At 57.0% G+C, this 24,856-nt stretch overlaps 3 protein-coding genes across 8 annotated transcripts in view; 1 reads left to right on the top strand and 2 right to left on the bottom strand.

The window, feature by feature from the left end:
- Nucleotides 1-1,180: 1,180 nt before the first annotated feature.
- Nucleotides 1,181-2,490, top strand: PSMB11 (proteasome subunit beta 11; the record flags this gene model as incomplete). The annotated part of the gene is made up of 1 exon (XM_082449304.1): nt 1,181-2,490. Exon 1 carries the CDS (start codon nt 1,615-1,617, stop codon nt 2,488-2,490), a length of 876 nt encoding a protein of 291 aa, XP_082305430.1. The 5' UTR covers nt 1,181-1,614.
- A 3,414-nt stretch (nt 2,491-5,904) lies between these two features.
- CDH24 (cadherin 24) lies at nt 5,905-17,052 on the bottom strand. Of its 6 annotated transcripts, none has more exons than XM_082449180.1 (13): nt 16,577-17,052; nt 14,727-15,030; nt 14,252-14,546; nt 13,941-14,060; nt 13,697-13,864; nt 13,340-13,527; nt 12,740-12,993; nt 11,414-11,550; nt 8,922-9,043; nt 8,727-8,838; nt 8,116-8,364; nt 6,579-6,639; nt 5,905-6,488 (listed from the first exon to the last, which is right to left on the bottom strand). In XM_082449180.1, exons 2-13 carry the CDS (start codon nt 14,925-14,927, stop codon nt 6,203-6,205), a joined length of 2,193 nt encoding a protein of 730 aa, XP_082305306.1. In that variant the 5' UTR covers nt 14,928-15,030; nt 16,577-17,052; the 3' UTR covers nt 5,905-6,202. The 6 variants fall into 6 exon arrangements, with proteins under 6 accessions (XP_082305306.1, XP_082305302.1, XP_082305301.1 ...); XM_082449176.1 differs by having other exon boundaries at nt 6,400-6,488; nt 6,579-7,669; nt 16,492-17,052; XM_082449175.1 differs by having other exon boundaries at nt 6,400-6,488; nt 6,579-7,669.
- A 606-nt stretch (nt 17,053-17,658) lies between these two features.
- Nucleotides 17,659-24,856, bottom strand: part of ACIN1 (apoptotic chromatin condensation inducer 1) — a 22,808-nt gene continuing 15,610 nt past the window's right edge. Inside the window, exons 8-17 of the mRNA XM_082449110.1 lie at nt 23,741-23,954; nt 22,704-22,837; nt 22,457-22,609; nt 21,321-21,462; nt 20,835-20,980; nt 20,342-20,449; nt 20,094-20,201; nt 19,536-19,860; nt 19,326-19,426; nt 17,659-18,597 (exon numbers count right to left, since the gene is read on the bottom strand). Coding sequence (XP_082305236.1) covers nt 18,271-18,597; nt 19,326-19,426; nt 19,536-19,860; nt 20,094-20,201; nt 20,342-20,449; nt 20,835-20,980; nt 21,321-21,462; nt 22,457-22,609; nt 22,704-22,837; nt 23,741-23,954 — 1,758 coding nt within the window. The 3' untranslated portion in view covers nt 17,659-18,270. The remainder of the gene's footprint in view (nt 18,598-19,325; nt 19,427-19,535; nt 19,861-20,093; nt 20,202-20,341; nt 20,450-20,834; nt 20,981-21,320; nt 21,463-22,456; nt 22,610-22,703; nt 22,838-23,740; nt 23,955-24,856) is intronic.

The following is a 24,856-nucleotide window of genomic DNA, read 5'->3' as shown; positions in this document are numbered from 1 at the left end:
AGATTCCCATGTGGTCCTACACCAAGGAAGAAAGAAGGACTAGTTGGACCTTTGTGTGACTTCCTGGTTTCTCCAGTCTTCCCCTGACATGTTACACTTGCCCTTAGTACTGAGACTCCAGGAAACTATGATGCCACAGCCTCAGCATTATGATGTCTGGAGGGTCTGGGCTCTTTCCTTTGCATGTACGTCTGTTTCTTTGAATAAACCCCTTCCCATGGCACCTCTCTGAGCCGTAACGTTTAGTAAAACATACTCCATATGACAAGCAGCTGTAGCTTGTCACTCTGCCCCAATCTACTTTATGTTTCTGAAGGGCCAGCTGTCAGGGTCCACCCTTGGTTGATCTAAGACTTAGACTCAGCATTACGGCATCAAAGTCCGTTGTTTCTCCTGCCTTGGAACCACAAACCAGTCTCTTGCCATTGAGAACTATTGGGCAGAAGGGAGACCGATAGAGCCTTTCAGCTACATCCTCAGAACTTTAACACCAGTCAGAGAAGCTATACTGCCAGAGAACTTTCAGAAGTGCCACGTTTGTATGCAGATGGAAGTTCATGTTCACCCCCAAAGCAGAGAAAGATCTCCAGGTTCTAGTTCCCCTTCACCTGGCCCCTCAGTACTCTGCATTTCTGAAGCTATCTGAGCACCCCATACCAGGCTCTCTTGCTCTTGTCTCTTTTGTCCTTACCCCAGTCCATTTCTCTTTCCTCACCTTGACCATGAGGTGAACCTGTGAGCTCAGCGTCATAGCTCCCCAACCCCGCACCCCGGAAGAGAGAACCCAGCATTAGGGACTCCTGCCACGGTGGGTCCATGGCACTCTATTCCGTTTTGTTTTGTTTTGTTGGCCAAACCGCGCAGCTTGTGGGATCCCAGCTCCCTGATCAGGGATCGAACCCGGGCCACAACAGTGAAAGCCCGGCATCCCAACCACTAGGCCACCGGGGAACGCCCATGGCAATCTCTTCTGACTGTGCCATTGCGCTGACTTGTCTCCACCTTTCCCTAGGCTGGGAGCTCCCCAACCAGGGATCGAACCCGGGCCACAACAGTGAAAGCCCGGCATCCCAACCACTAGGCCACCGGGGAACGCCCATGGCAATCTCTTCTGACTGTGCCATTGCGCTGACTTGTCTCCACCTTTCCCTAGGCTGGGAGCCCTTTCAGGGCAGGGGCAGGGCCTTATTCATCTTTGCGCGCCCAGGGCCCCCCACAGGAAAACCCAGAGGAACCCAGCTCTGCTCCTTCCACTGGCGTCCCCTTTCCTTTTCGGTTACCCAGCCACCGCCCAACTCCAGGTGCTTGGAGGATGACAGACAGGAGACTCCTTGGATGACGCTCGGCTGTGTCACGGGCAGCGTCTCCCCAGCGCTGGAGACTCTACTGGCCTCGTTCTGTCTCCCCTGAGCAGTCCTCTGAGGGACAGGGCACTGCTCCATCGGCCAGTCCCAAAGCCTGGTTTGGGGTTAGGGAGAAGGGAAGCCACAGATCACACGCCTTCCCAGCTGGTTCTGGCTGCAGCCCAGCTCCTCCTTGCTGTCTCTCTTCCTCCGCCTGACCCAGCTCACAAATCCCTGCCTTGCTCCTTCCAACCTTCGCTGGACCCCAGGGATGGCTCTGCAGGATGTGTGCAAGTGGCAGGCCCCCGACACCCGAGAAGCCTCACCTCACCTGCCTCAGGCTGGTGGCTGGGCTGTGCCCCAGGGCTGGGACCCTCAAACCTTCCTGCAGATCCATGGCCCCAGGCTGGCCCATGGTACCACCACCCTGGCTTTCCGCTTCCGCCATGGAGTCATCGCCGCGGCTGACACGCGGTCCTCCTGTGGCGACTACGTGGCCTGTCCAGCCTCACGCAAGGTCATCCCTGTGCATCGGCACCTCCTGGGCACCACCTCTGGCACCTCGGCTGACTGCGTCACATGGTACCGGGTGCTACGGCGGGAGCTGCGGCTGCGGGAACTGAGGGAGGGTCAGCTGCCCAGCGTGGCCGGAGCCGCCAGACTCTTATCAGTCATGATGTCGCGCTATCGGGGGCTGGATCTGTGCGTGGCCACTGCCCTGTGCGGCTGGGACCGTTCCGGCCCTGCCCTCTTCTACGTCTACAGCGACGGCACCTGCCTGCAGGGGGACATCTTCTCGGTGGGCTCTGGATCTCCCTATGCCTGTGGTGTGCTAGATGGCGGCTACCGCTATGACATGAGCACCCAGGAAGCCTACGCCCTGGCCCGCCGCGCTGTGGCCCATGCCACCCACCGTGATGCCTACTCGGGGGGCTCCGTGGACCTCTTCCACGTGCGGGAGAGTGGATGGGAATATGTGTCCCGCAACGATGCCTGGGTGCTGTACTCGGAACTGCGGGAGCTCCCAGGGCCGGGGCCAGAGCAGGAACGGGAGGAGGAGGCCACCCCGGACAGAGCCGGTGAAGGCGGAGGACCGTCTGTGGCGCCAGCCCCGGGGGACTCGAGGATGCCCGCAGAGACGCTGTGAGCAGCAGCAGGACCTGGGGGGGTCCAGCCCAGGGAGTGGGTGGCAGATGGGGCCGCGGGGGGGCAGACTCACGGTGTCTGGCTCCTGCTCTTGTGGGTTGCGGCTTCATTTGTTCCAAGTCTCCATCCCTTTCTCCTCCTGGAGCCATTGACGGCTCTCTCCGACATGTTCCTGTTGGCGCCCAATAGATTGATCCAGCCTCCTTCTCAGCACCGAGTCCTCTTTCAGCAAGTACTTATTGCGCACCGGCTGCACGCCAGATGCTGTGCTAGGTGCTAGACCCTCTTTTCTTGCCACCCTCCTTTCTGCTTTTTCCCATCCTATCCCCAGTCTCTCTTCCTCTCGTTTTAGTTCTTAGCTCAGCTTCAGAGTCTTTGCCACTTTCTCACCTTGGTGAGTGGAGATGGCTGGAGGGGAATGAGGTGGGGACAGTAGCCCAGAGGGCCCAGGCTGGAAGGGACAGGGACAGTGCAGCATACACACCTGGGGGTGGTGATGGGCTTCCCACCTCTGCTTTTCTTCTCCGCCCCCCTCCCCGACTTGACCCTAATGACTACGAGGCAAACTCCTTTACTGAATGCAATTTTCATGATAACTCTTTGAGGTAAAAGTGATCCTCACTTGACAGAAGAGGAAACAGGTTCAAAGGGTCATGTGAGCTGCCCTAGGTCACACAGTCAGTGCAGAGATGATGCTGGGATCCTGGCCTTCCGCTCCAAGGCTGTGCTCGTTCAACTCAGTTTCTCTCCCAGGGCCTCTTCCTGCCAGGCGTCTGGGGAGTGATGTGGGGAAGAGAGCAGCTGGGCCGTGCCCCTGCCTGGTGGCCAGGGAAGGAGGAACCCAGAGGAGCCCGAGGGCCTGGAGGGCTGAGCCCAGGAAGCAGCCCCCACTGAGCCCCCTCTACCCACCCCCCCCACCTCCACTTGTCAGGGCCCGAGCCATCGCCCCAGGCACTCCCCCCCTCCCTTGCACTCTGGCTTCCAGGCATGTCATGGCCGTTGCCCAACTTCTCCTCCCGCTGTCCCTTTGCCTTCTCTCCAGCCTCTCGTTCCAGTAGCTCCCTCTGGGCATGAAGAAAAGAGAGAAGTGGCTGTGCTGGTGGGAACTGCTGGGTTAGCACAGCCTTTCCCACCCCTCCTGTCCCCTTGCCGCTCCCTTGTAAGCCCTGACTTGGCGATGCAGGCTGACAGCTCCAGGAGGGATGCCGCCCCGCCCTCCCCTCCCCAGGCCAAGTGAGGGAGGAAAGCAGGGTCGGCCTAGGAGGTGGCACCTGAAGGTTCCTGAACCTTCTTTCTCTATCCCACTCCTACAGCTTCCATCCCAAGATGAACAGTACCTTTCCTCCCTCCTGGACACCCCTCCTCCCAGCCTCCAGGCCAGTCGTGAGCCCCAAGCCTGCACCTCAGGCTAAGAATTCCTCCAGGCAGGAGTTGGCCAGACAGAGGAGCCCCAGCAGGCTCTGGCTTTCGGGGGATGATGGGAGAGGAGGGAAGAAAGCTGAGGGAGTCCCAGGAGGGAAAGCAGTAGGGAAGAGGGGGGGAAATGGTCAGCAGGAGGGGGGCCGCAGAAAGGTGCTCAGTACAGGAGGACTAGCCTTCGAGCCAGGGTCTGGGAATCTGGCTGGTGGCCTCCATAGCAATTCTTCATCCCTCACCCACTCCTCAGCCTCAGGAGAGGAGGTGCAGGACACTGGGAATGATCACTAGAGGTCAGGGACCCCTAGGCCAGCTTGGTCCTGGAGGAGCACAGGAGGAAGGGCAGCTTTTGCCCAGGGTTCAAGTGTTTGATTGACTCAGACATAAGAGGGGGCACCTCCACATGCAGAGGTGAGTGTGGGTCTGTGACCTGTTGTATGTGAGTGATCCAGGATAGGCGATGCACGTGCAGTTCCTATGTGCAGAGACAGGAAACAGGCTGGAAGTTATCAGGGAGAAAGACGGGCCTTATCTCTTCTTTTGGGGAAAAGAGGTCCAGAGTGGGGTGGGGCAGACTCACCCCACTGGTTCGATACTTCTGCATCCTCCCACCCCTGTCCTGAAGCCCCAGGGGTGAGAAAAGGCAGGGAGGGAGGGGCGGGCTAGCTTGGGGGTGCCACTTGAGCCCAGCCCAAGGCTCCCTGGGAACCACATGTGGCTCACCCCCTGGAACACTCTGTGCCCCTCCCCTTCTCATTAATCAGGGAAGGAGGATTAAACCCAGATAGGGAGGGCATAACAGGGGGGGAGCCCCACTCTTCTTGTGTCTCCTTCTCCCATCACCTCTGCCCTTCTCTCTCTCCTCTTTTCCTTCCATGGTTCTGCTCTTCTTCACTCCCTTTGACAGATTCTGTCTTTCCAATGGTGAGGTATTTAAGACCAGAGATAAGCCCGAGGGTCTAGCTGAAAAGCCTGTTTCCCTACATTGTTGTTTTCCTTGAAGCTTAATGAGTTGGGGAGGACCTCAGGAGGGTGTTAAGGAGGGCTGGGAGAGCAGGCAAAGGCCTGCATCCCATTTCAATGCACCCCTCACTACCCAGGGGCGGCCCACGAGTCAATCCCTCCTTTTCTCCACTTACTCCTGAAGGCTTGATGCAGACATCAGGGGACACCAAAGGGGTGGATCTAGCCCTGAACAGGAAGACTTGTTCTTCTGGCACCCTGCTTGGAGTGCTGCCTCCTAATCGTCTCCCTCAGGGGCAGACAGTCTGCTCTCACTCAGGCCTTCAGGCAGGCAGGGGCCCGGTTCCAGCCTTCAGCAGAGTCAATGACAATGCCAGCCTTCAGCAGAGTCAATGACAATGTCAGCCTTCAGCAGAGTCAGTGACAATGCCAGCATCGGAGCAGGGTCCTTGTCCTCCCACCGCCTGGTTGCCCTGACCAAACGGCATGGAAGGTACAAGAAGGCATCTTCCCATTAGAGCAGCTGTCCCTGATTATCAGCACTCCGCACTTGGAGGGGAAGGTCACAAGGACCTATCCTGACCCATCTACTTGAGTCCCCAGGAGCCCTGCCTGGAGTTACGAGGTGTGGGTGCTAATTCTGGTTGCCGGGTGGACCCCTTCTCTGCTTAGGGAGTGCATGGTGAGAGATGCTGGCCACCCGCTGGGCTCCCACCCACCCCCCCCCCCCAGCTGACTTTGATTCAGCCCTTCGAACAGCCCGCCTCCCTGGTCCCTCTCCCTCCTCTTTGTGCCCACAAAGAGTAAGACCAGAGACTGGGAAGAATTAAAGGTGGGGCAGGAGGCCCCAGATCCACTGTGACTGTGCCACCTCGCCCTGGGCCACCCTTTCTCCAACTGGGACCACAGGCCCCAGGAGGCACTGGCTTGCCCCCCTCTGCTGTTACCCACCCATACTTATTCCTAGTCTAGAACTCCTCTTCCTCTCAGTCTTTTATAGCTCCCCCTTTTCTCCACTTTCTCCTTCTCACTTTCCCCTCTGGCCAATCTCCACATCTTAATTTCCTTGGACAGTTTGAGACCAACAGAGAACCCAGAGGTCGTGGGGGTAGAGGTACATGTCATTATCTCCTTCGTCCCTGAATGGTATCAACCCAAACCCTCCTCTATTAAAGGGACTTGAAGCGACTGTCCCCCAAAGGAGAAAGGAGAAGGAGCCGAGGGGGTGGGCTTAGGCCTCTCCTCCAGCCCTTTGGCACAGTGAAGCTCTTACAGACACCTGAGTGCAGAAAGGAAAGCAGGACTCCAGCTTTACAAAATAAAGTGTTTGTTTATTATGAAATTAGAGATGGAGGCCCCTCCCCTTCCTCCCTCTTCCCCTTCCCCAGCTGCCTCCCTCTTTCCTTCCCATCCCTCCCCCTGGGGCCTGGGAAGCACACAAGACAATGCCCAGAGCTAGGATGCCCAGGGCCGGCTGACAGCTGGGCAGAGCTCCAGGGAGGCGGCCACGTTGGGGGCTGGAGCTCTTGCCCTGGGAGGTGGGCTGGCTCCCTCTCTCTGCTGGAGGCCAGTGGAGCCAGGATGAGGCCATGAGTGATGGATGGAACCATGCGGGCAGGTCTGCAACGACAGGAGAGCCCGAGTGAGAGGTGGGGCGTGGGGGAGGGCTTTGGGCCACCCCCGTGCTCCACATAGTCTAGGAACACTGACCTGGGGCAGAACATCCCCTGCAGGAGGGTGGGCAGCAGTGGTTGGAAGTTTCTCTTTGTTTCTGGGATGGACAACGGAAGAAACCAAAAAGCCAGTCACAGGGACCCACAGAGAATGCGGGCAGATGTGGACAGGAGACAGACAGAGAGCATGTGTGCGGGCACGGGAGACAGAGAGAGCCGTGAGTGACAGATTTAGAATGGGGGAGACCAAAACAGAGCCACAAGAAAGTGGAATCACAGTGAGAGAACGGAGAGATTCAGAGTCTGAGCCGCACAATGCAGACCCAGACAGGTGGAGTGTCAGAGACAGAGACAGAGATCCCGGAGAGAGACGAACAGACGACTCGGGACGAGGGAGGTAAGGAGGAGGTTGCCCTGGGGAAGTGGGGAGGAGGGACACGGGGATCGGGGAGGCCTGGGGACCCCTGGGCTGCTGCCGCCTGCCTGGACCCCGGGGGCTCACTCAGAGGGCCTGTGCGCCGCCCCGCCGCGGCGGGCAGGGCCAGGCCGGCTCTCAGGGGGCCGGGGGCTCCTTGGCCCCGTAGAGCTCGGCCAGGGTGCGGAAGAGCGGCCCCCAGTCGTCCAGTGGCTCAGCGGGGCCCGGGGCGCCGCCGATCTCGCTGCCGGAGCCCAGGGAGCTGAGGGAGCCGCAGGAGGAGCCCCGGCCCTCGTAGCCGTACACCTGCACCGAGTCGTAGGGTGGGACGCTGGGGTCGTCGTCCGCCCCGCGCAGCCGTAGCGCCAGCAGCTGCGCCACGTCGGCGGGGCCGGGCGGCCGGGGCTGGCGCGGCGCCCTGGCCCAGGGCAGCACATCTCGGCGCGCGGGCTGGCCAGGAGCCGGCGGGGCGGCCCCGTCGGGGTTTTGCAGGGCGCTGATGTCGAAGGCCTCCGTGTCCTCCTCGCCGCCGCCCTCGTCGTCGTAGGTGATGATGTTCTCACGCACGTCCTCCTCCTCCAGCACCATCAGGGCTTCCTGCTTCTGGCGTCGCAGGGCCACGAAGAGCACCACCAGGGCTGGGGGAGAGGCGCACACGGGCCGCTGAGCCGGCAGGGCCAGGCACGGGGCAGCCCGGTTCCAATCAGAACGGCCTAGGGGTGGCAAACCCTGGGTTTGACATCTGGCAAAGCTCGTTTGAATCCTGACTTCAACCCTTTACTCGCTGTGTGACCATGGAAAGTTGCTTAACTTTTCTGAACCTCTTTTCGCCCTTAGATTGCTTGTGTGGAAAAGAGGGAAAACATATTTACCCCTTAGGGTTGTTGAAAGGATGAAATACCAAGTGCTGTGCCCAACGCCACACGGGGCCCAGAGTCAGGGCTCAATAAACAGTTTTTATGGCTCGTGACTGTCATTAGATTGCCAGGGATATGAGGCCAGAGCTTTTCTCTCGGATGCATGAGGCAGTGGGAAAATCCAGGCATGAGGGTTCCTTCAAGACCCAGGCTGGATTTCCCTATGTCCAGTGTCCTCGTTCCTCTCCACACACCCCGCAGGCCTGGACCCCACATTTACGTCCCACTGTGGCCTGACTCACCAAGCAGGGTGCCCACACAGGTGATGATGGCGAGCAGGGCCCCGGTGCTGAGCCCAGCAGGTGAGAGCTGAGCCTCGGGCCGGCAGGACGCCACGGAGCCATCAGGCCGGCAGCGGCACACGCTGACAGTCACTGTGGCAGTACTGCTCAGTGCCGGCTGCCCCCAGTCCCACAGTTCGATGGGGACCAGGTAGGGGGCCTGGCGGGGCGGAGCGGGGCGAGAGGGCAGCAGCAGGCTGGCAGAGCCATCTGTGGGAGAGGAAGGTGTTGGGTCACCTCCTGGGACACCTTCCCAGTAAGGTCGGTGCAGCCCATGGAGACAGCTTTCTGTGGGGAAGGTTTGCAAAGAGCAAAACCACATCCACCCTGTGTTTTTTTTTTTTTTTTAGCCCCACTGTGCATGTGGCTTGCAGGATCTCAGTTCCCCAACCAGGGATTGAACCCAGGCCACGGCAGTGAAAGCCCAGAATCCTAACCACTAGGCCACCAGGGAACTCCCCAAACCACATCCACCTTCTGTTGGGTGGAGGGCCCAGGTAGGCGGGCAGGGCTGGGGGTGGTAGAGGAGAGGGGGGAAGCAGGCATGGGCACGGTTGTAGGAGGCTACCCACCTCGGTTGTCCCGTACAGTGAAGTTGGCATCGGGGTCCAGAGGACCTTGAAGGGAGATACGGCTATTGTTGCCGACTTCATCTCTGTCCAGGGCCCTGATGACCTGAATCAGCTGGGAGGAAGAAAAGAAGCCGTGTATGGAGTGGGCAGCTGGAGAGGTCTTGAGGTCCCAACCGCTCTGCCCCAGCGGCTCACCTGGCCGGGGGCTGCAGATTCACACACAAAGGTGTCGTAGGGCTCAGCCAGCTGGGGAGCATTGTCATTCTCATCCAGGGTCTGGACGGCCACTTGCACCCGGGAGGCCTGTGCGGAGCTGTCTGAAGCCAGAACACAAACACATACATCCCATGCAAGCACACACATCACAGTTACACACAACACACGGGGTGTGTGGGCATGGATGCCACACATAGCACACAGCATGCATGTGGGACACAGGAGATCATGCATGCAATGTGCAAGTAGCAAACAGTGTTGTGAAATGAATGGAACAAGTGCATACAACAGCCATGTGGTACCCAAGACATGTGCAATATATATACCATATACACTCAACAGGAGTGTAGCACCAGTAACATACATATACAATAACCCACATGCAGGGTTCATGTGCCATAAAGGAAAGGTAGACAGAGGATGCACACCAGATGCACACAGACAGTAGCCATGAAGGATACAAACACACTCACACCATCCATTTGATATACACTCAGTGTTTTAAAACAAATGCAACGTACATGAAGTGAATGTTCGATATCTACAGTGAATGTAGTATCACGACCCCCAGGACGCAGAGAATGCGTTTTCATGCACAAAACCGGTGGACGGACACACACACACACACACACACCCCATCAGAGGTCTGGGAGGCTGTGGTGTAGCAATGAGTATCACTTAGAGTTGACCTTGGGGAGGGAGGAGCTACGTGATACTCAGGGGCAGAGCCAGGCCAGCCTGGGTACCATAGCCAGACACAGGCCCCCTCGTCATTGGGTGGCTCCCACCATTACCCTGCCTTGCTCCTCACTGCCAATGGCGTCCAAGAGAAAATGGAAATTGTGCCTCCCTGCCTGCCCCAGTGTTCACCTAGGCTAAACGTCTTGGTTCCTTTAGTCTTTTCCCCAACTTGAAGGAGAGCTGGCTGGCTCTTGGGAAGGTGCTGAGCTGACAGCCTGGGCTGTCAGAGGAGCGGACTGCCTGGCTAAAGGGCCTGGGATACCCTGAGATGGGACGGGGCTGGGGTCCATTCCTTCGCTGCAGTTAAGGCCCAGGGCCTGCTAGTCAGTATTGGGATTTCTAGGGGTGGGGAGCAGGATTTGGCAGGAGATGAGAAGACACTGAGGGGGATACACACACACACACACACACACACACACACACACGCACGCACGCAGGGCTACGTATACACAGGCAGCCACAAACACACTATATATACCACAAATATACACAGGGATGTTCGCACGGACAGACACGCATGCACCACCACACAGCTGCATGGTCATAAACATAAACCTATCTACATACAATTCGACACATATGAGAGGCAGTATGGCAGAGGAGACAACAGCTGAGATTCTGCAGCCTGACTGGGACTGAGGCCCCACCACTTAATGTCTGTGTGACCTTGGGAAGTTACTTAACTTCTCTTTGCCCGAGTTTCCTCCATTTAAAATGGGGGGAAAAATCGTACCTTCTTCATAAAGTTGTGGTGATGATTAAATGAATTAATCCATATTTGGTACTTAGAACAGTGTCCGATACACAATAAATAGTAAATTATCACTATCTGTCCACAAACACACACATGCACAAAACAATATATACAAACAGCTATTTGTATCTATCACTATACACATCCAATTACACATATGCACAAATAATATAAATACAATTCTATACACTCAACTACATACACATACATGCAGCTATAAACGTATACTCACAAACATATGTGTATGTATGTATATGTATTTTCCACACGTATGGAATCATACACATGTAAGTACACACCCACGCGTACACACACATACAGCTCTTCACTGACATGTACAAGTATGTATGCACACAGTGACAACTCCCCTAAACAGGGCACAGACAGCAAACGTAGGAGACCCTGAGGCATGAGCAGGCGTGGTGAGGAGAGCTTCATAGAAGGGGAGGGAGGTCTAAGGCTGAACCACACTGCCGGTGACCGGTGACTGACATGGGCAGTGCATGGAGCTGGTCCCTCTCCCCACCCTTGAGGGCTCCCGGCAGGGCTTCCCAGAGAGGGGCTCCTGGCACCCCCCCCCCACCCCGGTCCGGGTCAGCTCCCAGAGGAGGGGCCCAGCCCCTCCCTGACGCCCCTTCAGCCTGAAGCAGAGAGTGGGCCAGGCAGGGTCTCCCAGGGTGCAGGAAGCTATTCAAGGTTAGGTTTATTTCCGGGTTGGGGAAAGTCAGGTATGGGAGCCAACTGAAGGTGAGGGGAAATGCTCAGGCAGACCCACTGTGCCCAGCCCAGCCAGGAGACCAGAGGGCCTGCCTGGTGGTGATGATGCAGGCTGGGGACCCAAGCTGGGGCTGTACGCTGGGTGAAGGTGTGATGGCACTAGCCGCCCTCCCCCACCCCCATACGTCCCCAGGGACGGCCCCTCTGCTGGGAGGCTGCTGCCTCCTCCCGGGTCTCCCGGGGGCCCAGGACTCCTCACCGACTTCTGTGGCCAGCACCGTGAGGTTGTGCCAGACACGAGCCTCGCGGTCCAGAGGCACTGCCGTGCGGATGGTACCGTCTTCAGGCTCGATGGAGAAGCAGTGCTCCGGGTCCGAGTGGGGGAGGATGGAGTATCTGGGGAGATGGAGCGGGGCTGGGGGCTGATCTGGGGCAGGGCCAGAGCTTGCAGCTACCCCCTCCCTCCCTCTGTTCACCTTGCTGGGCTTCATGGCTCAGCTGGGCAGAGGGCCTGAGCTGGCCAGAGACGCACACCCAGAGCCATAGTTCACGTTAGGGTCCCCTCAAAAGACAAATATCCCCGGGGAGTCATCAGCATTAAACACCTGTCCTAACATGCCGGGGACTGGGTTTCATGGGCATGCAGGGAGAGAGACAGAGGTGACGTCGGGTAAACACTGCTCTGTCTTTCCGACTTCTGGGGCTCTGTTCTGGGGACCAGGGACCCAAGTTCTAGCCCTGCTCTGTCTCAGGCCAGCTGTGTGACCTTGGGCAGATCTTTTAACCTGTTTCCTCAACTACAAAATGGGAATGACTCCCTCAGTGCTATGACAGGGATGCTGGCTGGGGCGGTGGAAAGAGTGGGTCTTCTTGGGGCTGACAAGTCCGGATCTGAATCCCAGCACTGCTACTTACTGACTGTGCGAGCTTGGGCAAATTACTCAACCTCTTGGGACCAAGCCTCTAAAGCAGGGGTCCCCAAACCCCGGGCTGCGGACCAGTACTGGTCCATGGCCTGTTAGGAACTGAGCCGCACAGCAGGAGGTGAGCAGCGGGCAAGCGAGCGAAGCTTCATCTGCCGCTCCCCATCGCTCGCGTTACCGCCTGAGCCACTCCCAACGCCCCCCCATCCCCCTCCGTCCGTGGAAAAATTGTCTTGCACAAAACTGGTCCCTGCTGCCAAGAAGGTCGGGGACCGCAGCTCTAAAGCAACCGGAGCTGATATGGTTACTCCCCTTATCTACTATCCGACTCTCATAGGTTGTTGGGAGAAGGAAATGTTATCAAGCGGGTAAAATGTGAAGCGCTGAGCCAGTGATCAATAGCCGTGGCCATCAATTGATCCATCACACTCATCAGATGAGACTCCATCTGCTCGCACTGCCACTGGGAGGCGCTACTATCATCCACCCAGAGGGATGGGTGGAGAGTGTGGGAGGGGTTAGCAAGGTCCTCCAGCCCTCCCCTGGCCCCAGGCCTGCAGCGAGGGAGACTTCTGCCAGGAGGTGAGCGTGATTTGCAGTAACGGGGGCAGGAACAGCCTGCTGCTGAGTCCTGGCCCTGAGCCCACCGCACCCCAGCTCACCTGATTGGGCTGGCCCGGGAGTCCAGGTCAGCGGCTGACACCTGGCCCACCAGGGTCCCGGGAGACTTGTTCTCGGGGACTGCCAGGTGGTAGGCAGCCTGGGTGAAAGCGGGTGGTTCTGGGGCGTCCTGCACAGCCACGCGCACTGAGGCCACGTCCTTGAAGGGCCCTCGCCGCAGGTAGGCTGGGTCGATGAGCGTGTTGGTCGCCTCCACACGGAAGGAGTAGGAGCGACGGGTCTCGAAGTCTAGGGGCTGTGGTGAGGGAGACGGAGTGACTGAGGCAGGTGCGAACCCGGAAGGTGGGCACCAGAGGGGCAGTGGCCTCGGTGGTCGGGCTGGGGTGGGGCGCAGGTTACTCCGTCAGAACTCTAGGTCTGCCCCCAGTTCCATCACAGACTTGCTCTGTGCAAAGCCCTGAGCCAGTCACTCCCCGGTGAGGGCCTTAGGCCCTCATCTGAAAAATGAGGAGATGACCATAATCTCTAAGCTCCAACACAGGGATCCCGAGCGAGCCTGTCCTAGCCCAGTTAGAAGCGTGTCCCGTGGGGCAGGAGGCAGGTGTGAGTGGGTCCGCAGCGCTGGCAGACAGGAGGCTAACCTTGCGGACAGTGAGGAGCCCATCTCGACCCCGGGGGTCTGTGCTGATGCTGAAGGCCTCGGACCCCTCCCCATCCAGGATGCTGTATGCCATGAGGGCGTTGTCCCCCAGGTCTGGGTCCTGGGCCCGCAGCCGGCCCACCAGGGTGCCCGGCCCAGCGGTCTCCATCACGGAGAACTGGTACAGGCCTTGGGGTGGATGGAGGGAGACGTTCTGAGAGAGGTCCCCGGCCCTCCTCCCTCCCCCAGCACGTCCTTCTCCCAGGCCTGGCTGGGGGAGGGGTGGGGGAGGCTTCTCCCGAGGCTGTAGGGCTGGGGGTGGTCAAAGGGCGGCTCAGGCGGGGCACTTGTCCCTTACTCTGAGGGAACTTGGGGGGGTTGTCGTTGACATCGCTGAGGGTGACCGTCACCGTAGTGCTGCCCGACAGCCCCCCCATGTGGCCGCCCATGTCCTTGGCCTGAATCACCACCAAGAACTCCTCCTGTGTCTCGCGGTCCATGTTGGGGATGGCGGTCCGCACCACTCCTAGGGGGAGAGACGATAAGTCAGGGGGTGCCTGTCCCCACGGCCGCCCTACTCGCCTCCCAAGCTCTATCCTCACCAGTCTGGGGGTCCACAGAGAAGAAAGGCAGTCCATCCAGCACAGTGTACACCAGCTTGGCACTGTTCCCGTAGCTGGGGTCATCGGCATCGTGAGCAGTCACCTGGATCACTGATGTCCCTGTGGGGGACCCCGGCACCCCGCTCAGCCGGGGCAGAGCCAAGTGGGGAAGAAGGGTAGATGGGCGGGACCCAGACATGAGCGGGGCTGAATTGCAGGAGGTGGGTTCTGGGGCAGAGAGCAGTGGGGGAAGGAGAGGTGAGGGCACTCTAGGAGATGGGATCCGGGATGTCCAGACCTGGGTTACTCACCGACATTGGACATCTCGGGCACTGTGGCGTGGTAGGGCCCAAGGGGAAAGATGGGTGGATTGTCATTGATGTCTTGCACCTTGATAATGAACTCTGATGGGGGCTCCAGGGGTCGGTTGGAGGCTCGGTCCACAGCTTGGGCCAGTAGAACGTACTGTGCCTTCTCCTCCCGGTCCAGGCTTTTGGTGACATGGATATTGCCTGTGGCCTCGTCAATCACAAATACAGTGCCTGCCCCCTCTCCGGTCAGCAGGTACTTGGTGCGGCCCTCACCCCTGTCCACATCTGAGTGCAGCTGTAGGGATCGGGGAAACATGGCAGCGGGTTCCAAGCATAGGAACAGAAAGTTAGAGTCTAAATCTAGGATTGGGTGGAGTGTTGGGTGTCCTGAGGGACCAAGGTCATTGCAGAAGTGATGAAGTTGCAGGGCAGGGCCTTGAGGGTCAGGGTAGACATGGGAGGGGTTGATCCTTACCTTGCCAATAAGGACAGGCTCTGGTCCAGCATATTCCTCAATGACGAAGAACTGGTTCCACACCCAGCTCCGTCGGGTCCGAAGCAGTGCTGGTCCTGGGCCCCCCCAGGACCCTGCCCAAGCCCGGGCTGGGGCTGCCAGGCGCCCCATGCAGCTCCAGCCACCCAGCCAGGCCAGCAGGAGCCTCACCAGGCCCCACATGTTTGGGCTCAGCCAGGGCTCTGTTCACTGCTCCCGGGTGCTGAGGCATGAGCTGGCTGGGGCAGAGGGGCAGATGCTTTGGGGCTGCCCCATGGATCCACACCTGCAGGATGGGCAGCTGTTTACGGTTAAGAAAACCCTTAAACCTCCCCTCCCCAAAGTGAGATGCGGAAGATCACACCTCCAAGGAACCAGACGCCCCACTGCCCAGACCCCAGGCTAAGACAGAGAGCAGACAGTCTGACCTTTCCCTCCACCCAGGCTCTGCCCGTATTCACCTCCAGCCCTCCAAGCTGATACATCTCCTGCCACTCAACTCTGAGTAGAGAAGCTTGGGAAGAAAATAGGAGAGGGGATGCTGGGAGGGCTTGGAACCCCAAACTGGCCCCTGTGCTCCCAGGGTGGGCATGCAGCTTGGGGCTGGAGGAGATGGGGGCTACCAGGGAAAGGGCTTAAAATCCAGGGATTGGGATTCATGGAAGTGTGGTCTCAGGGCGCCTAGGTCAGGCTGAGATGACAAGGAGGGCAGCCTCAGACAGGGTTGAGAGCCTGTGAAAGTCTGTCCTCCACAGGAACCCCGCCTCTCCAGAACCTGCCCCCGGCACACAGCTAGCTGAAGTCCTTGAAGGGGGACTGGGCTCCTGAGGCAGAATGGGGGGCCAGAGCTGAAAGAAGAGGGGTGGTAGAGGCTGAAGACTGGGGAGGGGGAGCAGAGGCAGACCCAGAGGCTAGAGACACAGCGTGATTAAGGGTGAGACCAAGATTCAGGGACTGTCAAGAGACAGAGACAGAATGGCAGCAAGAGACAGGAGGAAAGAGATCAAAGGAGGTAGCCTGGGTGCCTGAAAGGCAGAGAGGAGTCACGGGTACCAGGCTTGAGAATGGGTGGAAGAGGGGGCAGAGGGGCTTTCGGTACGTGTGATGAGCAGGAAGGGGCAGCTTTAGCTGCCGGGGTCAGACCAGGCTGCCCCGGTGCGGAACTTCATTCTGGGAGAAGGGGCAGCCAGGAGGGGCTGTGGGAAGGAAGCTAGAGGACCCTTCCCACCACTGTCTCCTCCCTCTCCTCCAAGGGGGACCCCTCAGGTGGCTGTGGCTGCGCCCCTCCTCCCCTAGAGCAGACATACACCTGACAGTCCTTTCCTTCCCGAGGGAAGAGGGAAGCCGGGGGCCAGAGAGGGAGGCGGGACGAAGAGAAGGAAGGCGATAGAGGACTGGGAAACAGGATAGCGGGAAGGGAAGGGAAGAGGAGAGCAGAGGGAAGGAACGGGGAAGGAAAGGAAAGAGGGAAAAAGAAAAGACAGGAGAGGAGAGAAAGGTGGAGGAAGAAAAAGGCAAAGAGGAAGAGGAGATGGAGCAAGACAGGGCAAGAGGGAGACAGAAGGGGTGGGGAGCCAGGGAAGGGGCAGAAAAGGCAAACAGGCAGAGAGAAGGCAGGATGAAGAGAAATCGAGGGAGAGGAAGATGGGAAAAAGAGGGAGAGAGGTGCGAGGGAAGAAGGGAAAGCGGTAGAGCGCGGGAGAAGGGAGCCGGCAGTGGGCTCCCAGCCGCGGAGCGCACCGCTCACCGCTCTGAAGACACCCGCAGGCTGCGGGCCCCCTGCTGCCCCTCCGAGGATTCCCAACCGCGGGCTCCAGGGCAGGCGCCCTTACCTGGCAGTGCCAAGGGGCCCAGCCCGGTGGGGAGCGCCCCCGCCCGCCCCCGTCGCCGGGTCCCGGGGGCGCAGCCCCGAGCCGATCGGAGCGGGCGCCGCGGCTCCGCTGCAGGTCTGAGCGGCCCCGGCTGGAACAAGGGAGCGAGACGGAGGGGGCGGGGGCAGGAGGCTCCGCCTGCGGAGGAGCTAGGCGCCTCCGCGCCGCGCGGGAGAGCCCAGCCTCCGACCCTCCCCGGCCAGCCCGGGCCGCGCAGCGGGGGGCGGGGGCGGTGCCTGCTGCCCGCCCCCTCGGCTCTGCCGGGCGCATACAGATGCGGTGCCCCTCCCGGGCCGGGCCCGCGGCGCCTGGAGGGGCACTCGGGCGGGAGGGCTTCTAGGCCACGGCGCCAGGCCGTTTCCGAAGAGCTAGAGGAGAAGGCGCACCCGGGAGCGCGAAGCGGCCCGCACGCCCCCCGCAGCCGGGCGAAGGGCGAGCGCACGGTGAGCAGGGGACTCTGGAGCCCACTGCGGAGGCCCGGCTCGCCGTCCCAGGCCCGGCCTTGGAGGCTGCTGTGGACCCCGGCCGTGAGGCGGCGGCATTTTGGGAACCTGTGCAGGGAAGGGTAGCGGGCCGGCTGGGGGTCTTAAGCACAGCAGAAGGGTCCAGGGAGTCCGCGGGCTGGGCCCAGGGAACAAACAGGTCAGGGACCGAGGCGACATCGGCGGGAGGGCACGGAGCCTTTTTGGGAAGCTCGTTTACAGGAGCCTACTGAGCGAGCGGCTGCCGCCCTCTGGTGGCAGTTATGGGAGGCACCTTGAAGGTGGTGAGCAGGTGACCAAATGCCTCTAGCACAGCACCGGGACACCCCTTTTCCCAGGGCGTCTTTCCCTCGGCCCTCCAGTGAGGAAGATCCACAGCTGTGTGTGGCCAGAGCCGAGGCAGGGATGGAGGGAGGGTGGGAAGTCCCTGCTCCGGGTAGCAGCAGCCTAAGTTAAGTGTATGGAATGCAAGCAATGCTGGTTGCACTGCATGCTGCAGCCTCCTCTTCAACATGGCTCTCACCCAGGCCCTGCCCAAGGAAAGCCACTCAATCACACTAGTTAAAACTAAGTCAGATTTTTATTATTTTCCATAGACCACATCATTTAATAATAAAAAAAATAAAAATAAAAATTGAACAAAAGGAAAAGGTGGATATAAAGTGGAACCGGTGGGCAGGAGGCATGGGCTGCAGGACCAAAGAGACTGGGAACTGCAGGGGCCCTGGGACTCAGGAGGAGATGCTGATTCAGCTCATAGGTGACCCAGTCCTGGCCCCGGCTGTTCCCAAAAGGGGGGTGCAAGTACCAAAGGAGGTGGTGAGCAGGATGGAGGAAAAACAAGAGAGAGGTTTGGGGCTCCTGGCTGTTCCCCACCTCTGGGCCAACCACCTCCCCCTCCCTAACATAGCTCTTCCCTCTCACAGACTTAATGGGAAATGAGAGGGAGGAGAGGGCTAAGTCCCAAGAAACAGATTACGGGTTAGGGTGGGAAGATGCCCACTGCTCCATTTGGTATGTGGGGACAGGTGGCAGCCAGACTTCAGCACTGGGCAAAAGGTGTGAAAGACCCCTGGTTCCAGGGTGGTGGAGATTGTACCTATCCCTCTGTGGCCTTGAACCCCCCTGGGGCAGGGTGGCCGATGCCTGCAGCTCTCCCTAGTGTTCTCCTGGCTAGCGGCGCCCACCCCGGTCCCGCACAGGCGTGCTCCGACTCCGGCTCCTGCTGTGGCGCTTGGTGTCCCTGCGGTCCCTCTCCCTGCCTCGTTCCCGGTCCCTGTCCCTCTCCCGATCTCGATCTCCCCTGTCCCGCTCCCTGTCCCTCTCCCTCTCCCTGTCCCTCTCCCGGCTGTGCTCTCGCCGCTTCTCTCGCTCCAGCTGTCGGGTCCGTTCCCGCTCCGCCTCCTTCTCCCGCTCCTTCTGCTCTTCTTCTTCTTGCTCCTTTCGCCGCTTCTCCCGCTCCTTGGCCCGTTCAGCCCGCTCTGCCTCCTTCTGAACAATCTGTAGCAGGCAGGGAAGGCAGAGAACAGGAATCTCAGCCCTGCTCACCTGAGTCTCACCTGATCTCCCTGCACCTGGACCCTGCACTCTTAGCTCGGGACCACTGTCAGCCTTGCTGTTATGCGGGAAGGGGGAGGGCCTCAGCAGTCACATCTGTCCTTGTCTCAGAGCCCCAGGCCCTCCTCCCAGTCTTCATCTTTTATGCCCACGACAGGTAGTGGCACCATCCATGCCTGGCCTCTGGTATTTCCTAAGCTAACTGGATGTGAACAAATCTCTATTCTCTCTAGTGGAGTAGCATAAGCCTACAATTCCCAAAAGGCCCATCACAAAGAAACGTAGATTTAAAAAGCTAAAACCCCTAGAAATTAGAAAGAGAAACGGCTGAGTTTATTAAACACAGATTTCTCAGCTAACTAAAATCAACTTCCAAGAAGCACGGTTGGCACCGCCAGCTTCCTGGGACACACACAGAGTTCCCATCTCGTGTCTACCTCTATCCTTTTGGGTCTGGCTTCTCTATGGCCCACTCAATCAACTGGGTCTTAAAACTGCCTCTTTCTGTGATGCTTAGCTTCTGCCTTATTATTCTAAGCCAATACCTGGGCCTATTCACTCTCGTAGTCACATGACTCTCCCCTTGCTCACTCCCAAGCCTTGATGCAGCTTGGCAGGTGGTTCCTCCTGAGCTTGAGAGTGCCTCTCAAGGCAGGAAGGTGGGCGCTCACCTGGCTGTCAGTCAGTGGGAGCCAATAGATGCAGGGAGCTGCCTTGGTCTTACGGAAAAGGTCGTCCAGCAGCTTGGCAGGTGGTTCCTCCTGAGCTTTCTCTGAGGTGGAAGAAAGTGAGTCAGACTTGATGCATATGACTGTGCCCCATCCCATCTGGGTCCCTTTCCCACCTACTATTGAGTATGTGTGCCCCCCATAGCTAAGTACCTTTCTTCTCACTCTTCTTTTCTTTAGACTTTGCGCGTTCCTTGCGGCGGCGGTCACGGGACCGTGATCGGGAACGGGGCCCTTCTCGAACTTTGTCCCGATCCCATTCACGCTCTGATCGAGTTCGCTCCCGCCGCTCCATCTCCCGTTCCCGCTCTGCCCACTGTTCCCGCACCGCCCGCTCCTGCTCCCGCTGCTCTGCCCTGGGGTGCTGTGGCGGCTGGGCTGGGGGCGGGGGCGGGGGGTGCAGCGGCCGTGGTACCCCCTGCTCCTCTGTCTTAGTTTCAGAGGGACGGTCCACCAAGAGGCCTCGGTGATAATCCAGCTGCGGGTAGAGGAGGGACAAGGACAGTCAGGATGAAGATGACATCACTCCCACCAAAGGAGCCCAGGTACCAGTGAACAGACTTTGGAGCCCCATGGTTCAACTGAAGGAACCAAAGAGGAGGGAAAAGGAATCTCAGTGACCGCAGGTTTGGCCGGGATCTCAGCTGGAATCTAGCAGATAACAGCCTCCCCTGCCCCTACCCCCCTCCTTCCTTTCCCTTGGTTTCTTACCTCATCTTGCTCAGCATAGTCAGCACAGAGGAATTTGGGGTTGGACTGGGGCCATTTGACCCCATGTAGAGCTGTGCGGGTGGCAACTGCTTCCTCTACTGTCGAGTACTGACAGAGGGAGGGAGAAGGCAGAGGGTCATAATAGGCCTTGAACCCCTCCCACTTGCCACAGTGCCCTCAAATCTGCCCACGATGGTCACAAAAGGAAATACAGGCCACAACCTAGAGAATCAGCTTCTTCCCCTCACCGTTACAAAGCAGTGAGATTTGATCTTGTCAATCCAGAAAGCCTCTTCTACCAGAGTTCCCGTACGTCCCAACAATTCCTTCAGTTGGCCTAAAGTGAAGGGACGAACCTGCCAATGAAAACGAAATTTCAGGGTCTTAAAGAAGGCAAGAACTATACTCATGTAATTAGTCTGAAGATTTCCCACACCACTGTCACAGGAGTATAGCGTCCAAGTCTGGGTGAGGCCAGAGAGGTTAGGAACCCTCCATCAGGAATGTGAGAAGAGTGGTAACACTGACTGAGACATCATGGGCCAGGCTCTCTACAAATTCTCAAGACAACCCTGCAGGGTGATACTTTTTTCTCTCCATTTTTCAGATGAGACAGGTTGTGAGGTTAAATAACTCACTCAATGAGTGAGTAACCAGCAGATCCCGGAGTTGAACCTAAGAAACACGAGTCCAAAGCTCAGACTCTAAACCAAGCTGCACTGTGGGAAAAGAATGACTTACCAAATTGGAGATGTGGACGATGTTACTGATCTTGCCCCGGGGTGGGGAGGGCACTTGAGCAGTCCGGACTGGGTCATCAATTGTAATGGAAACTCCCGACTTCTGCTGGCTAATGGAACGTCGAGTTAAGGTATCTCCTAAAGTCACTATCAAATAGAGCACAAGAATGACTTTGAGCAGGGAGCAATGCTGGCTCTTTCACCTCCAGCAGGACTTTAGAATTCCCTACCGGCAGTCACTGTCCCATCTAAATGTGCTGAGCACCTGCACTGTGCCAGGTACGGTCCAGGCGGATCTCCTCATTATGGAGATGCAAAAATTAAACAGATTCAAACCTAGCCCTCAAGCAGCTTGATAACTAGAAGACATGTGTAAAATACTAGAACACAAGGCAGAAAACATTAAACGCTTTAAATAAAAGAGGTCCAAATAAAGTGCTCTGGGAATTCAGGGGGCCGCATGTTTCACTCGTAATGCTGCACCTACCTTTCTTTACTTCATGCTCCACAGGTGGGGGCAAGGCCACCTCTACTGAGACCTGGGGAGGTACAGGCGCTTCTGCTTCAGGCTCCTTCTCTTCTTCCTCCTCTTCCCTCTGCCCATTCTCCTGGCCCTCGGAAGGCACCACCTGTTAAGGTATCAGATAACAGATGGATTCTTTTTTTTTTTTTTTAAATTTATTTATTTATTATTTATTTATTTGGTTGTCCCGGGTCTTAGTTGCGGCATGTGGGATCTAGTTCCCTGACCAGGGATCAAACCCAGGCCCCCTGCACTGGGAGCGTGGAGTCTTAGCCACTGGACCACCAGGGGAAGTCCCTACAGAGGGATTCTTGAACACCAAACAGGTACATTCTTTTCAGTTTCTGGTTTCTCGGGGAGAGATGGTGGGAAGTCAACCTAACATGCTTCTTCCACTAGGGAGGAGATTTCATTATTAGGTTCACCTCCACCAGATCCTGGGATTTGTAGTGCCTCAACTCTGCCATGAGGAAAACTAAGGCAGGAATTGGCAAATTTTTTCTGTAGAGAGCAAGATATTAAACATTTTAGACTCTGTGAGCCATATGGTTGCAATTACTCAACTCTGATATTATAGCACTTGAGCAGCCGGAGACAAGAGTAAATGAACTGGGCTTCCCTGGTGGCGCAGTGGTTAAGAATCCGCCTGCCAATGCCGGGGACATGGGTTCGAGCCCTGGTCTGGGGGATCCCACACGCCGCGGAGTAACTAAGCCCGTGTGCCACAACTACTGAGCCTGCGCTCTAGAGCCCATGAGACGCGACTACTGAAGCCCGTGCTCCTAGAGCCCGTGCTCTGCAGCAAGAGAAGCCGCCGCAATGAGAAGCCCGCGTACCGCAACGAAGACCCAACGCAGCCAAAAATAAACAAAACAAAAAAAAAGAGTAAATGAACTGGTGTGGCTGTGTTCTTACAGAACTTTAGTACAGGCTACAGGTTAGATCTGGTACCCTGCTGACCCCTACCCTACAAGGGCCAACCAACCCAACCCTCTGCACAGATGGCAGACTTCCCTTCTAGGACTCCGCCTTAGCTCCTCACTCAGTTGCCCACTCTGCATCCATGGCCCCCTCCCCCAAAGTGGGTGCAGGAGCCTTACCTGAGTGACGGTCCGGCATATTTTCAGCCCCTTGTCATGGGTCCCATCGTCACCATTACGCTCTGTCTCATCCTCAGAGATTCGGGAGTCGTCAGCATGAAGATCCACAACAGCCTCCTGCCCCGCCAGGGGTTTGATGTCGGGGATGAGGCTCTGGGACACAGATACCCCCCACCCCGTTACACTGGGCCCATGTCTACTCCCACGTCATGTCTCATCCTCCCTTCCCCGGCCCCTCCCACCTCACCTTGAGTGATTCGGTGGTGATACTGATGGAGGGTTTCTTCTGTGTGGTGGCCGTGCTGGCTCCCCAACGCCGCTTCCGACTAGGCTGGCCCCCCTCTGTGTCACTGTTTCCAGCTGGCACCCCCTTGGTAGCTGCTGTCCCCAAGAAATAGGACCCCACAGTTAGATGCTCTCAGGCCCTTTGCTGGTTCACACCACAACACCCACAGAGAGCCTTCGACTGGAATTTTAGTAAAAGGTTAACTTAAGGAAACCACATTTGGGGACTGGGGAAACCATGCTTCAGAGTAAACAATAAAAGGCCTGGAGCCACTTCCTGAAAGATGAAAACTACTGATCTCTGAAGGCAACAAGGGAGAGCTAACTAGGCTGGTAAGCAATTTAAACTTTTAGTGGTAGAAAAATCTCAAGTACTGGGGAAGACAGATTGAGGACGACATGGGAATGAGAAAAACAAGACGATGTGATACTAAAATCCAAATTAATTTAATTTTAGATCATGATGTGACCTGGTCATGCTTTAGGTTATTTTCACACTACAGATTGATATATTTAAGTCATAAAGACCTATTACACTTTTGTCAACTTGGAGTTCCTCATTGGGAAAATGTTAAAGATGTTACTGTTTGACGTGTGGGCACTCTCATTTTCTCAGATGCTCTCTTAGAATAAAGCATAAACTGGTAAGCATTTTATAGGAATCCCTCAAACCCACTCCTGGTTCTGAGGGTTCAGACATCTGAAATAATAAAAGCAGGAGGACTAGATAAGAAACGGTAAGACATCTCACGGTGTATCTCATTAGGGTTAAGAAAGAAGTGTGACTGGGGGAAAATAACAAGGATTGTTTGTGAAGTTCTGAATTTTAAAATGGAACACTACCTATGCCAAAAAGATGTAGATTTGCTGGGTGGAGGTGGTGGGATGGCAGGGGGTGACACAAGAATGCCACTGACAGAGAATGGGAATCTACTTCTTTATCAACTCTGATTTTTATGGTATTCCGGACCTGTATCAGGGATTAGGGGCTAGACTTACAGACAACGGAGATCTTCCTCTTGAATGATTTGGGCAGCGAGCTCTGTATAGAGAAGAAAAGGGGAAAAAAGAGAAAGAGACACACCCCACAGAGAGGGGGGAAAGAGGTTAGATGGGGCAGTCTTAGCATAGGCTCCAAAGACACAGAGAGAGAGAGACACAGAGACAGACAGAGACCAAAACAGAAGCGGCAAACGGCAAAAACGAAGCAGAATCAATGCAAGTTAGAGAAAAAAATAAAACCAAACATCACAGCAGGGAAAAATCATCTAGTCCATACCACACCTATGTATTAGCTTAACCAGAAATAAGCTGGAAGAAGAATTTCAGTAGCCTCCCAGCCCTTTAAAAGCATTGGTCATGCCCTCTTCCACTGTCTCTACTGGTCGAGAGGATGCAAAGCCCAACAAGCTCTGTCCAGAGCTGGGTCACCTAGTCCTTCTAAGGTCTTCCTTGCTAACTCGAGGAAAACACGAGGAAACAAGGAAAACCAACTTTGGGATGGCACTTTGACAACATAACCCTCCTCCTCTTCTCAATGCCCAGCCTGACATCCACTGACATTGGCTCTGAGTGGCTTGGACAGCAGACCGTTAAGACTGCCCGGACGCCCACCACACTGTGGAAAACGGCAGCACCACACTCACTGGAGATGAGCCTCCTGGGCCAAGTGCCAGCAGAAAGAATTTAAAGGTGTCTTTGGTAAACACAAGTTTTTATGCAGGGCAGACTGTCCCTAGGGAGTTTCAGACTTTCTGACCACTGCACGGAGCTCTAGCAGAGCCTTACTGTTTCTTCTCCAAACAGGGCTTATGCCTTAGGGGCTCTGCCAAGGACCAGAAACTTCCAAACTTGCTTTTGAGCAAGTTTCTGCCCCAAACACTCAGTGGGAGAAAGACTGTGGACAGAGCAAAAAGAGGAAGAGAGAGAGCAAAAAAGGGAATAGAGCATTTTTAGATTTAAGTGCTTATTTCTGGAAAAACTAAGACCTACCACCCTTCTAAAGGGTAGGGCAGGAACCCTCTTGATGAAATCCCTTTTCCCCATCCACCCCCCAGCCCCGTTTGTGTCGTCTAACCAAGTCTCCTTGGTCTCCGTTAAGGGCCAGCCTGACCC

This window comes from Balaenoptera physalus, assembly GCF_965194825.1.
Source record: "Balaenoptera physalus genome assembly, chromosome: 2".
NCBI classification, from domain to species: Eukaryota; Metazoa; Chordata; class Mammalia; order Artiodactyla; family Balaenopteridae; genus Balaenoptera; species Balaenoptera physalus.
Note: the sequence above shows the minus strand (reverse complement) of the source record. Positions and strands in the feature narration are given on the sequence as shown.